General features: G+C 44.8%; 1 protein-coding gene across 2 annotated transcripts in view; it reads right to left on the reverse strand.

Moving 5' to 3' along the window:
- CAPN3 (calpain 3, (p94)) overlaps nucleotides 1–4326 on the reverse strand; it is a 27100-nt gene extending 22774 nt beyond the window's left edge. For both annotated transcript variants that reach the window (XM_009997417.1, XM_009997346.1), the window contains exon 1: nucleotides 3778–4326. In XM_009997417.1, the coding sequence (XP_009995719.1) occupies nucleotides 3778–4071 (294 nt within the window). In that variant the 5' untranslated portion in view covers nucleotides 4072–4326. The remainder of the gene's footprint in view (nucleotides 1–3777) is intronic.
- Between the last annotated feature and the right edge of the window lie 10251 nt (nucleotides 4327–14577).

Consider the following 14577-nt stretch of genomic DNA (forward strand, 5'->3'; position numbering starts at 1 on the left):
GTAGGGAAAAGTTTCAAGGTCTTCCAAGGCTGATGAAAAGTACTCAGCCCACAGAGCAAGACAACTTGGTGTTCAAGATACCGTGGCAGGTCTGTCCTTCGAGTTTTCCTTACTGAGCAAGGGGTTTCTCTTTATCTCTTACGTCAAGTTATCACAGAGAGTCCCAACAGGCTACACTTCACTGATGCAATGATTCATCTAGAAACAATCTCCTCTGATCTGAGTGCTTCAGGCTGCCTTAGTACCATCCAAGGGACCTTTGTGTTCACTGGGTTCATTCAGTTTGGACTGTAATTTCATTACAAAGAATCAAAGTTATTACAAGGGAGACAGAGTCCTAGGAAAAAACAATTAGTATTGCATGCTCCCTTGTTGGCAGAGGGTACTTATGAGTCGGTTGCAAGGGAGCACGGGAAAATGCAAAAGCAGCATGCAACTAAAAATGACATTTGACCTGTGTTATGTTTTCATTACCTTTTCTTCTGTGTCAGGGAAACCCTCTACTCAGGTAATCCTGTTGCAGCAAAAGGCATTCACTTCTGTAAAAACTGCTCTTAATAAACTATGACACTCTTAAGCAAATTCCCTAAACTGATCCTATCAAGTAGAGGAAGCACCTTGTCTGGCCTGCAACAGACAATTTGTAGCCTCATGTTTCTCCCTTAGCCTCTCATGGTCTAGACCATGCTGTTCAATGGCTCTGCTGCATACTTCAAGGCAGAGCTTGACATTGTCAGACAGCAAGCTGGCTTCAGAGTTTCTGAGTCAGATTACCCTCATCTGAATGTCCTGCCTTTATGGAACTAAATGCCATCTTTGCTTTGTGATGCTGCCTGCAGAGGTACACATGTTGTGACTACTAAGTTCAAACAGCTTCTCAATTGTGCAGCAAAGGATCCAACAGATTCATTTCAATTCTAAGCAAACCCCACCAGTCTGATGACCTGATTTGATTTGTATTTGTTACGAAAGGAAAGCTCCTCCTGCTGACTTCCTTGGCTATGGAGAGGATCACCATAGGGAAGTCATTGAACCTGGTGGTTAATGCTGTGACCTCCTGGCTGTGAGCAAGGAGAATGACAACAATGCATTTGAAAGTCATGGCAGAGCATTCCTGTTAATGTGCTAGTGTCATTAGATCCAAAAAGGACTGCAGCAGGACCTTTTAATACTCTGCATTATGCTATAATACAGATTTTTTCTTAGCTCTCAAAGACTGGCAACCTTGTCCCTGCTCTCAACTGAGAGAAGCTCCCACAGCACAGGGAGGCTGAGGCCCATAAGAAACCTGAGCACAGCCCGTTGCTGATCTGGATGTAAACTGGTGCAAGTGAGAACAGCTCTTCGGGCTTCTCTTACCTTCCATGGATGAGAGAAGGATTTGACATCATGCATTAACTGAGGGGGATTTGATTTTCCCTCTCTGTATCCCAACTATGCTCATGCATACTCTGAACAGAAACACCGGATGGATCCTTCAGCCCTTACTCAGGGAAACATTCAGGGCTGTCATTTGGCTTTTGCCCAAATTGAGTATTAGGAGTTCCGCTCTGTGCATTCATGTTGTGGCACAGCAGTCACTGGCTGGGCAGAATTCCAGGGACTTTCTTACTGCTTCCCTGCCAAGGCTCACACCTGCCCTGCAGGGCAGCCATCCTGACAGCAAGACCAGTCCCTAGGAGGTGATAGAGGAGGGACCTGACCTCCAGGTAGTACTGATTGCAAAGAGACAACATGCAGGGCCAGATGCATGAGAGCAAGGGGTAGCTCTGGGGCTGGGACACTGAACACCGCTCACCACCTCAGTAATGAACTGCAGAAGCCCCAAGGAAAAGGCTGAGTCACCACACAGCCATTGCCAGGGGAAGTGGAGAGGGTGAAGGTTCTGGCAGCTCCACCATGGGAGGGGGAGCTGCCCACACCAGGCGCAGCAAGCCTGGGGGGTATCATCCATGTGGCTGACCTGCTATGGGATCCTGACAAATCCTAGGTGCAAAAGCAGAGTCACAGCCCTTCCAGATGTCAGCACAGTATGCTGAGAGCTACAGCAAAGAAGCACTCTTCAGGGGAGGAACGGCTCCATCATTGGTGCTTGTTTACAAGATTGGTAACAGGCAAAAACATGCCCTTTGCATTAACTTTGTGATTCTTCAAATGATACTTGGAACTTCTGGAAAATATTCCACTCATGTGGATTCATGTCATCACACATGAAGCTCATTTAAGGCCAGCACAGATACATCAGGTGACTGAACACGTGTCAAAAGAACACAGACAGCTTTTGTTTTGATGTTTAGGTTGTATTTTGAGTCTTATACAGTCCCCAGCATGACACTGCTACATTAAGTATAGAGTTTCCAAATTTGTTAATAAGTGCCTGAAAGAAATGTCTTTGGGATAGAGACACTGATGTCTGAACTTTCTCAAACACAAAGGCTTTAACTGTGTATGCTGTGTTATATAATGTAAGTGTGGTATTACACTGTGCTTTTCAAACTATTGATGTTTTCTGATATGCACACTAGCAGCCTGTCTGCCCCAGGGTGCTGGCACATGTCCACTGTACTGCTCTATGGCTTTCCTCTCTGTAGAAATAGGGGAAATCCCCACACTTTAAGATTATTGAGTTGTAGCTACATTCAACTCATTCACACGCATTTCCAGGAGCTGATGCAGCCGTGGTGACGATGGAGGAATGACTAGCACATATGCACAGGGCACAGCAGATGGGGGGTGTCATGTTGCTCCCCTTCACATTGCTCATGTTGCTGTGACCAAGGCACATGGCCTTTCCTCTGCATCTTTAATAAATACCCACAAGAGCTCCTGGTCTTTTGCTTTAGTTACATTCCGGTGGTTATTTTTATCTATCACCGACTTAGCTATTGAAGCACAGATTTCGGTGTTGGGGAAGTATAGCAAATCTGCAAAAGGCAGCAAGAAACTGCCAGAGAGAAGGAGCTGGGGAAGCTCCTCAGAACCATGTCCTCAGTGCCAGACAGGGGACAGTAGAGGCTGAGGCACCACCCCAGGGGCTGCCCAGCAGAAATTACGGAAAAAAGAACTCTTCCTGCAGTAGGACAGGGATTCCATCAGGAATTGTGGAATTAGTCCTCTGATAGTCACTCTGAGAGTGACTCAGGGTGGGAAATAAGAGGAAGGCTGGCTGGGGAATGCCCACAAGATAGGAAAAATAAATGGGATTAATAGGCAGGAGTGGGTCCTCATAGTGATTGCAACAATACTGTCATGGTAAGTGGATAATATGGTAAACAACCTTTGCAAGTTGATTAAGCATTGCTGGGAACAAAGAACTTAATAAAATCATGCTCCAGACCATCACCTGTCTCTTGATTTTCAAAGATGAGGAAACCAGCAGAATACTAAAGTAAGTTTGTACATGAAATAAGGTACTGTTCAAAAGCTCCAGTAAACCATGTAACTTGTTGCAGAATTAGGACGTTTCTTTTGTAGTTTCAGACAAAAAAAATCCCTAGCTAAACATGCAAGAAGAAAATGAAAGTCCGTATTTCCATATTTCTTTTCCTACATGTTTCTTTCCATCTTTTTTTTTTTTTTTTCCATTTTGGTCTACTGTATTTTAGTCATTATATACACACTGAGTTTCCACAGCCCTAGCTAATTATCTTCCAGGACAGCTCTAAGGAAACATATTTCTAGCTCATTCCCAAGACACACTTTCTGCAGAAATGTGGGTTCAGGGTTAATACTACCATTTACAGAAAGAAAAAGGCACTCAGCAAACACGTTACTTACACGTGGTCTTTTCCACTCGAACTTGATGGGGATTTTCTGGCTATAGAAGAGGGAGGACTCATTCGGTGGGAAATCAGGATCTTCATAGAGAATGTTTTTCTCCAGGCACTTCTTGTGAAGCTCTTCATAGGTTTTCTCCTTTACTCTGATAATGGGCTGGTTGCGACTTATAATGGCAGAGTAAATCCCCCCTGTGCCCCCACCTGCACCTTCAGCTGTAGTGCTGATGGTAGCGCTGGGAACTGACCCAGCAGCTGTCTGCTGAGCCACCGCTGCATTTATGGCGGTCGGCATGGGAATCTGGCTTAGAGCAAATGCTGAAAGAAAGCAAGATCTTGCAAACTCAAAGGAAATTCAAGAAAAGAGGAAGTTGCTCTGTAAACTGCTTTTTGTATCCGTTGAAAGTCTCCTAGTCAAATTTGCAAGCAACAAAATTCCATGTGGTTGAGCACATCCTCTCAAAGGGCAGTATTTGGTCATAAGAAATCGGAATTTGTTCCTTGATATGGAACAAGACAACCTGTTGGCTAACTCCTGCGCCTGAGGTGCAGTATCTGCAGCATATGTGTGTGCCTGCCTTGTGCGTGTAAGTGTCCACAAGGGACAAGCTTCAACCAGTGAAACCTAAAAATAACTACAGGCAAAGAGTGAGAGAGGGAAAGCGAGAGGGAGGGGGGGTTAGTGAGATGGTGTCAGTCTTCTGCTCAGCTCGTGCCAAGTTCCTGGGACAGGCTCCGTGTGCAGGCTGTGTCCTAGTACAAGCAGTTAATCTTTTCCTTAAGTAGAGGAATGGTGAAGCTGGAAGCTAAACTACTGCTCCATAAAAGAAAACCTAAACACATTACTGTTCTCTATAGCCCAGTCCTTTAAAAGGTGACTATTGTGGTTTGGGTCTAACATGACAACAAAGAACCAGCCCTGTGGACTCTCACTCAACTCCCCCCCCACACACACACACTGGGATGGGGACGACAAAGGCCAACTAGAAGCTCATGGGTCAAGACAAGGACAAAGAGGGTTCTTCACCAATTAAGGTCCAGGGCAAAACTGACTCAACTTGGGGAAAAACAATAATTTAACTTAACACTAATCCAATGCACACAGGGCACAGACAACACACAGAGCAGAGCTTACATACATTACCACACCCCTTGCTTCTTCCCAGGCTCAAATCACTTTGTTCCCAGTTTCTCTCCCTCCTTCCCCCCAGCGGCACAGGGGGACAGGGGATGTGGTTTAGAGTCAGTTCACAGGCTGGTCATTCCTGTCGCTCCTTCCTCCTCTGGAAGAAGGATTCCTTACAGTCCTCCCCTGCTTCCCCACGGGGTCACTCCCATGGGAGAAAGTCCTCCACGAACGTCCTTCATGAGTCCTTGTTATGATATGCAGTCCCTCAGGACCAAGCTGCTCCAGCCTGGGCTTCACACAGAGTCACGGGCTGCTTTGGGAACAGTCACCTGCCCTGGCAGAGGTTTCTTCATTGCTGCAAATTCAAGTCTATGGGCTGCAAATCTGCATTTGCTCCTCCTGGCACCTTCAGGGAATGTTCCACTGTGCTTCTCCATGAATCATAGAAACATAGAATGTTTAAGGTTGGAAGGGACCTTAAAGATCATCAGGTCTCGACTTCCCTGCTATAAGCAGGGACACCTCCCACTAGACTAGGTTGCACAAAGCCTCATCCAACCTGGCCCCACCAGGGAGGTGGCATCCACAACCTCTCTAGGCAACCTATTCCAGAACTTTACTACCCTCATGGGGAAGAATTTCTTCCTGATGTCTAACCTAAATCTACCCTACTTCAGTTTAAAACCATTATCCCTTGTCCTATCACTAACCTCTCTGGTGAAAAGCCCCTCCTCAGCTTTCCTGTAGGCCCCTTCAGGTAATGGAAGGCCATTGTAAGGTCTCCTCAGAGCCTTCTCTTCTCCACGCTCAATAGCCCAAACTCTCTTCATAGGAGAGATGATCCATTCCTTTGATCATCTTTGTGGCCCTTCTCTGGACCCTTTCCAACAGCTCCATGCCTTTCCTGTGCTAAGGGCTCTAGAGCTGCGTTACTGTAAAATTTGGTCACTGAAAGAACCCTCCAACACTTGTTGTTTTAGAAGTTTAGAAGTTACAAGGCAGGCATTCCCTATTGCAGCACTGGATACAGGAGAGATGCTCTCAAAGTCGTGAATTCCAGAAATGACAACAGGCGAGACTTATATTGCCCTACTAGATATATATGCATCAAATTTCCTGGAATTCATTAAAATATTTGCTTTTTCTTTATCCATGTGCTTTAAGCCTCTCCAAGTGGAGGTCTTCCATGGTTTGGTTAATCCCTTCTCTGATGCACACATAATGTTGGGCATGCATAATGTTGAGTGGCACGTCTAGGTGGTCTCAGTCAATTTCCAACTGCAAGATCCCTAGTTCCTCGAGTTTGTTATCTATTTACAAGCCAAAGACCTGGAGTGAGCCCAAATCAACATCCTGTTGCCAGAAAGCACATTGTTTCACAAAGCACATTTTCATTTCAGCACCTTTCTACTAAAAATACAATAAAATAAACTAGTAGGCTAGCATTCAGCTAGATCAGTACATTAAATAAAATAAATTAATTACTCCAGTAAATTTCTATTAAGCTTAATTACATCTTAATATATTTATTACATCTGACAAAGAATGTTCCCTAGCCATCATTGTAGGCAGTACTCCAGGTGCGGTCTCACCAGAGAGCAGAGAGGGAGAATCACCTCCCTCGCCCTGCTGGCCATACTCCTGTCGATGCAGCCCAAGGGCATGCAGGGGGACAGCCTGCCATCTCCCCGTGGGCTGCAGGGGAACTTCTACTCGCACAACCTTCTTCCCCCTTCTTCCTCACCAACCTCGCGATCTTCACCCCAGCACTATCACCTCTCCAGCAAAGCTCTTTTCTCTGCTGCTTGGTCTCTGCTCAGGTCTTACATCAGTTCCTTCATACGTTAATCGCAGCAGTGCATCTGTTGTCTCTCTAATGGCTCGACCTTGGCCATCTGAGCTGGAAGAGCTTTTAATAACTTCTTATAGGAGGCATCCCTGGGGCCCCTCCCCCGCTACCGTGAGAGAGGGAAAGCGAGAGGGAGGGGGGGTTAGTGAGATGGTGTCAGTCTTCTGCTCAGCTCGTGCCAAGTTCCTGGGACAGGCTCCGTGTGCAGGCTGTGTCCTAGTACAAGCAGTTAATCTTTTCCTTAAGTAGAGGAATGGTGAAGCTGGAAGCTAAACTACTGCTCCATAAAAGAAAACCTAAACACATTACTGTTCTCTATAGCCCAGTCCTTTAAAAGGTGACTATTGTGGTTTGGGTCTAACATGACAACAAAGAACCAGCCCTGTGGACTCTCACTCAACTCCCCCCCCACACACACACACTGGGATGGGGACGACAAAGGCCAACTAGAAGCTCATGGGTCAAGACAAGGACAAAGAGGGTTCTTCACCAATTAAGGTCCAGGGCAAAACTGACTCAACTTGGGGAAAAACAATAATTTAACTTAACACTAATCCAATGCACACAGGGCACAGACAACACACAGAGCAGAGCTTACATACATTACCACACCCCTTGCTTCTTCCCAGGCTCAAATCACTTTGTTCCCAGTTTCTCTCCCTCCTTCCCCCCAGCGGCACAGGGGGACAGGGGATGTGGTTTAGAGTCAGTTCACAGGCTGGTCATTCCTGTCGCTCCTTCCTCCTCTGGAAGAAGGATTCCTTACAGTCCTCCCCTGCTTCCCCACGGGGTCACTCCCATGGGAGAAAGTCCTCCACGAACGTCCTTCATGAGTCCTTGTTATGATATGCAGTCCCTCAGGACCAAGCTGCTCCAGCCTGGGCTTCACACAGAGTCACGGGCTGCTTTGGGAACAGTCACCTGCCCTGGCAGAGGTTTCTTCATTGCTGCAAATTCAAGTCTATGGGCTGCAAATCTGCATTTGCTCCTCCTGGCACCTTCAGGGAATGTTCCACTGTGCTTCTCCATGAATCATAGAAACATAGAATGTTTAAGGTTGGAAGGGACCTTAAAGATCATCAGGTCTCGACTTCCCTGCTATAAGCAGGGACACCTCCCACTAGACTAGGTTGCACAAAGCCTCATCCAACCTGGCCCCACCAGGGAGGTGGCATCCACAACCTCTCTAGGCAACCTATTCCAGAACTTTACTACCCTCATGGGGAAGAATTTCTTCCTGATGTCTAACCTAAATCTACCCTACTTCAGTTTAAAACCATTATCCCTTGTCCTATCACTAACCTCTCTGGTGAAAAGCCCCTCCTCAGCTTTCCTGTAGGCCCCTTCAGGTAATGGAAGGCCATTGTAAGGTCTCCTCAGAGCCTTCTCTTCTCCACGCTCAATAGCCCAAACTCTCTTCATAGGAGAGATGATCCATTCCTTTGATCATCTTTGTGGCCCTTCTCTGGACCCTTTCCAACAGCTCCATGCCTTTCCTGTGCTGAGGGCTCTAGAGCTGCGTTACTGTAAAATTTGGTCACTGAAAGAACCCTCCAACACTTGTTGTTTTAGAAGTTTAGAAGTTACAAGGCAGGCATTCCCTATTGCAGCACTGGATACAGGAGAGATGCTCTCAAAGTCGTGAATTCCAGAAATGACAACAGGCGAGACTTATATTGCCCTACTAGATATATATGCATCAAATTTCCTGGAATTCATTAAAATATTTGCTTTTTCTTTATCCATGTGCTTTAAGCCTCTCCAAGTGGAGGTCTTCCATGGTTTGGTTAATCCCTTCTCTGATGCACACATAATGTTGGGCATGCATAATGTTGAGTGGCACGTCTAGGTGGTCTCAGTCAATTTCCAACTGCAAGATCCCTAGTTCCTCGAGTTTGTTATCTATTTACAAGCCAAAGACCTGGAGTGAGCCCAAATCAACATCCTGTTGCCAGAAAGCACATTGTTTCACAAAGCACATTTTCATTTCAGCACCTTTCTACTAAAAATACAATAAAATAAACTAGTAGGCTAGCATTCAGCTAGATCAGTACATTAAATAAAATAAATTAATTACTCCAGTAAATTTCTATTAAGCTTAATTACATCTTAATATATTTATTACATCTGACAAAGAATGTTCCCTAGCCATCATTGTAGGCAGTACTCCAGGTGCGGTCTCACCAGAGAGCAGAGAGGGAGAATCACCTCCCTCGCCCTGCTGGCCATACTCCTGTCGATGCAGCCCAAGGGCATGCAGGGGGACAGCCTGCCATCTCCCCGTGGGCTGCAGGGGAACTTCTACTCGCACAACCTTCTTCCCCCTTCTTCCTCACCAACCTCGCGATCTTCACCCCAGCACTATCACCTCTCCAGCAAAGCTCTTTTCTCTGCTGCTTGGTCTCTGCTCAGGTCTTACATCAGTTCCTTCATACGTTAATCGCAGCAGTGCATCTGTTGTCTCTCTAATGGCTCGACCTTGGCCATCTGAGCTGGAAGAGCTTTTAATAACTTCTTATAGGAGGCATCCCTGGGGCCCCTCCCCCGCTACCGAAACCATACCAGAACCAGAACAGCACAAGTGACATTGTTTATGTGTCAAAAAAAGGCCCCTAACATCTTGATTTTCCTTTGGTTGGGAAGTTTAAATCACACGATGACATCAGTGTTATTTTTGCCTAGCAACACTAATCTCTGGACTCTGGATCATGTACATATTGCTGACCTTCTGCTGTAGTACTATAGTGTTTTCCAAAGCACTGATTCTTTTTTCTTTCCTGACCATTTGCTTGGTTTACACATTTCAAATTAATAGTACAATGGACAATCTCTACAGGTCATTAAAAAAATCCACTCGAGGAACTTTTAAATAAGGCAATATTGTTGGCAAACTTGAGTAACTTCTAGGAATATTAATCCTCAGTCTTCTAATGGTGGTCCAAATCCTTGAATTTTTATCATGAATGCAAGCCTTCTTGCATCAACAAGGCACTCAGAAGGGAAATAGGAATGCAATTGCTTCAGGGTGGGTGGTCCAGATGTAGAATTGATGATCTCCTTAATACATTTATATGTAAGGATTGCTGGTATCATATTCAACATTGCAGGACAGCTTGACAGAGTCATGTGTCATTCTTTCCAGGATATTGCAAGAGCAATGCAAGGGCTTCTCACTGCACAGCTTCAGCAAAAATGCTCATTTTGGAGCCTGTGCATATGTTCTGTCTTTCCAATACGCCCTTCTTGCCCAATGCAAACATTCATCTATGATGACTTGTACATAGAGCTGTTTCAGGAAGAGTGTCAATAGAACAGGTGCGATATTTGACAAACTCCTTGTGGGCTGCTGAGGAGGATTAAGTGAAGAATTAGCAGTGACTTGGTTTTGGTTTTGTTTGCTTGTTTGTATTTTAAATTGTTGTTTGTTTTTGTAGTGTTGTTTTTTTTTTCCTTGGGACGGTCAGTAAGTGTCAGGGTAGGACCTCCTGCTACAGCTAACAGTGCAGCTAGTACCTGCATGGGGATTGGCAGGTGGATAGGCACTTCTCACTTCTAACTCAATGTCTATATTTATGAATGTTCTGGAGTAGTTTGTGGTTAAACTTGTTCAAAAAACAACTTCTCCCTTTTTTATTTTTCACTGGACAGATGGTTTTGTTATGTAGGTCTTTTTTTTTGCAAGAAACTGCAGTTACTAGTAAAAGACACAGGGTGTCTTTAAAGAAAAACAATTTATCATGGAGAAGAACAGATGTGCTGTCTGCTGCAAGCAAAAAAAAAAAAGCCCCTGTCCATTAGGAACTAAACCACATTTAGTGATGTAATTCCTTGCAAGGACCCCTATAACCGACCTGTAGTAATTTATTTATTTGTGGCACAAATACGTGGACAAGTATGTGAGTTGCTACAAATATATGTAAATAATATTATTTTAATTTTTTTTCCTCAAATTTAAAGACACAGCTGCTAAAATTTTCAGCAGCTAATTTCTATCAAAATCCACAGAAGTTAGACCCTTCATACACCGGAAAATTTGACCCATAAGTTCTTGTTATAATGCAGCTATCATACTGAGCATCAGAGTATAAAAGCTAGTCATTCACTTTAACCAGTTACCCTTGGAAGAACACTTAGTACTGATTCTCAGCAGTAGAAAGAAGACTGGAAGGAATAAGGCATGTAACTTGCTTCATTGTTACTTTATTTCACTTACTTACCAACTTCAGAAATATCAATTAAATAAAGTCATTAAAATGCTCTATTCAATAATTATAGCCTGTCAGAAGCACTGGTATGCATAAGAAGCAATTGTCAACTGAAGCTTAGAAACTGATAGAAACTGATGGAAAAATAGAACATGTCTTAAAAATAGGGTCTGTCTCCCTTCTAACAGATGTAAAAGATCTGTTTGCTACTGTTCTAGCTGAATTAACTCGTCTGCATTAAGCACGGCAGCATTTAGGCTGCGACTTCCTGCAGTGGAACCTCACACTGTCTCCTACAAGGGGTTGACAAACTGCTCTGCTGAACAAAACAGAAGGAACCTAAGGGCCTGATGGGGAACAAACTACACCTGGTAGTTAAGAGCGGAATAGTCATAATGAGCTCTCACACTTGCTGTTCGCAGATATTTGCTCTGCAGTGGACAAACAGCAGCAGGTGGGAATGACTGACCAAGCACAGGGAGGACTTAGCAAGAATAGGGAACACCATACAAATGGACTGTTACTATTAGTTGGCAAAAATGGTGACTTTCCTTCTCTGTTTCCCAACAGTTAACCTATTGATGTTTTTAGAAAATACCTCCTTATCTTGATCAAAGAAATTAAGTAAATTTTGCCCTTTTATACCCATAAAACTCAACTGATGCCATGTTCAGGTTTGACTCAATTCAGAACTGGCTGTAAAATAATACAGTTGACAAGTGTAGCAAATGGAAAAGGCAAACAGCTTGAGCCATGGAGCACTGGTAGCCTGCAAAAACAGACTGCTGATATGAAAAGGGCTGTGGGAACAAGTAGGTAGGAAACGTAGGGACTCGGGATATATCCTAGTTTTGAAAGGGAAGGAAGCATCAGGACACACCAATTCTGTTTGCAGAGACAGTGAGAAAAGCAGACAAGGGAACATTAGAGTGGGTTTTAAGAGAATGGAGGAATAAGCATGAAGTGGAATGGCAAAATTAATTAAATTAAAATGAAAAATTTGCTAGCCCATATCCACATAACAGGGCTACTCTTCCAGAGCCTTTTCAGGAGCAAGCACACACTCCCTCAGATTCTGAATTTTGGGACTTAGCTTCTCTCTGATTAAAAATTATACAACAGCTCAAGTAGGACTTGGAGAATATTTTCAATGGGACTCCTAAAATAAGCCATGCTTCACACACGATATAATCAGAGCTATGAAAATAAACAGCCAAACAAAACTGCCTTTCATTGTCTTTATCTATTTTAGTCAGTCCTTTAATTTCTTTAGGTGTTCCCTCATTTTCCTGCACAAGCTTCCACATTTCTCTTAAATACATATTCTTGAAGTTCCCCTTCTGTAAAGTTTTAGGCCCACTTAGTGACCTTTCCTCCCACCCCCAACACATTTGGGCCCAAATGTTTTAAACTTGTGCCTCAGAGCTTTATAGCCTGCCTTGATTTTGCTCAGGTTCCTACTCTCACTGACATTCATACCCACATGGAAGACTAACAACAGGTAGTAGTCAGTGGTCTTCACACGTTGTGGCACTCTTTCAGCAATATCACAGATTTTTGCTCTCAGGAGGCAGCAAATTTCATACAATTCTCTGTCAGGTCAGCAGATGGGTATCTCAGTGCCCTTTAACAGTCTCCCACTCTGAGCACCTGCCACTTCTTTTTATGATAACAACTCACTGTGTTTTTCTGGTGAAGCTTCACTATGTTGTACTTGCTTACTAGTGTCTAGACACCTTAAAGCATCATATCTTTTTGCGGTACTGATGTTAGGGGGTGGGAGATGATGTTTGGTCCTGCTTTTATGGATAACCAGGGTCCAAGGTGTCTCACTGTCAGTGGTGTCTGATAAAGAACTACGATTTTGCAACCATCTCTCTGTATCCCCTCATCCAAGTCATCAATAAAGATGTTAAACAGGAGTGGCACCAGCACTGAGCCCTAGGGAACACCATTCATGACTGGCCCCAACTGGGTGTAACTCCATTGAACACAAATCTTTGGACCCCACCATCCAACCAGTGGACCTTTTGTCCAGTGAAATGTGTGCACATCCAAGCCATAAGCAGCCAGCTTCTCTAGGAGAATGCTGTGGGAAACCTTGTCAAAGGCCTTGCTAAAGTCAGGGTAGGCAATAGCCCTTCACTCATCCAATAAGTGTGTCACCTTGTTGTAGAAGGAGATCCAGATAGTCAAACAGGACCTGCCCTTCATGAATCCATGCTGACTGGGCCTGATCACCTGGTTGTTCTGCATGCACCACATAATGGTACTCAGGATGATCTGCTCCATCAGCTTCTCTGGTACTGAAGTCAAACTAACAGGCCTGTAACATCCTGGATCATCCTTCCATCCCTTCTTCAATATGGGGCTAACATTGGCTGATTTCCAGTCTGCTGGTACCTCTCCAGTCAGTCAGGACTGCTGGTAAATGATAGAAAGTGGCTTTGTGAGAACCTCCACCAGCTCATTCACACCTGAAATACTGTATACAGTTTTGGGCTCCTCAGTTCAAGAGAGAAGGGATCTAGTGGAGCGGGTCCAATGGAGAGCTATGAGTATGATTAAGAGACTTGAACATCTCTCCTATGAAGAAAAGCTGAGATAACTGGGGCTGCTTAGTTGTGAGGCTGAGAGGAATCTAATTAATGTCTATAAATATCTGAGGGGTGGATGTCAAGAGGAAGGAGCCAGTTTCCTTTTGGTGGTGACCAGTAATAGGAAAAGGAACAGGTATAAGCATAGGAAGATCCACCTGAATATGAAGAGAAATTTCCTTACTGTCAGGGTGAGAAAGCACAGAAACAGGCTACTCAGAGAGGGCTCCTTCTCTGGAGACTTTAATACTCATTTAGATGGAATCCTGGGGTTGTCCAACTGGAATACCAGCTGTACTACGCTTGTGGGGGAGAAGTTCCTGCAGTCTGCCTCCAGTCCCAGCAACCAGAACCCAGGGCTGAGCTGAAGAGGGCAGACACATTCCAGTAGTTCTCAGGTGTGAACTCCGAGCTTCCATCAGGGCAGAGTTGGAGGACTACCAGTGCCAAAGGTGCCAGCACCTTGAAGAGCTCTAGTCTTTGTGAATGTGGCTCATTTATCTTTTTTCTAGACTTTTTTTTCCCTCCCCAGTTGTGTCACCTTTTTGTGGTACACAAAAGATCCCGTGGCAATTAGTTCCTCCGCTTCCCTGCAGTTAAGTACCTCATTTGATTTCTTCTGCTTGCCCATCAGGCATGCTCATCTCCTGTAGCCTACCTGCAGCTGGGTGGCCTGGCTTTTTATCTCATCAAACCCCCTCCGCAGATTTCTTCTTCAGTAAACACTTCCTCCAGTGGAAGCCAGGCAGATCCTCGATGCTTGTTTCCTCGATCCCATTTTACCTCCAGCTCATCTACTCCGGAGCGGTGGAAATCAGACCTGCACGTCCGGGGTTTTGGAGGACAAACGGGACACAGGGAAGGGCAGATCTGTTCCCTATTCCTCTTCCACTCCTTTCTATGGCTGCCTTTCTTTCCCCTTGGGGGAACTGCCAGGGAATTCGAAGCTGCCCCTTTCCAACAGCTGCTCCCACTTGTTAATTCCTCTCCGGAGCTGAGGGGGCCGAGGGGACGATGGGGC

Source organism: Chaetura pelagica, unplaced genomic scaffold (assembly GCF_000747805.2).
Source record: "Chaetura pelagica isolate M959 unplaced genomic scaffold, ChaPel_1.0 scaffold280, whole genome shotgun sequence".
NCBI lineage: Eukaryota > Metazoa > Chordata > Aves > Apodiformes > Apodidae > Chaetura > Chaetura pelagica.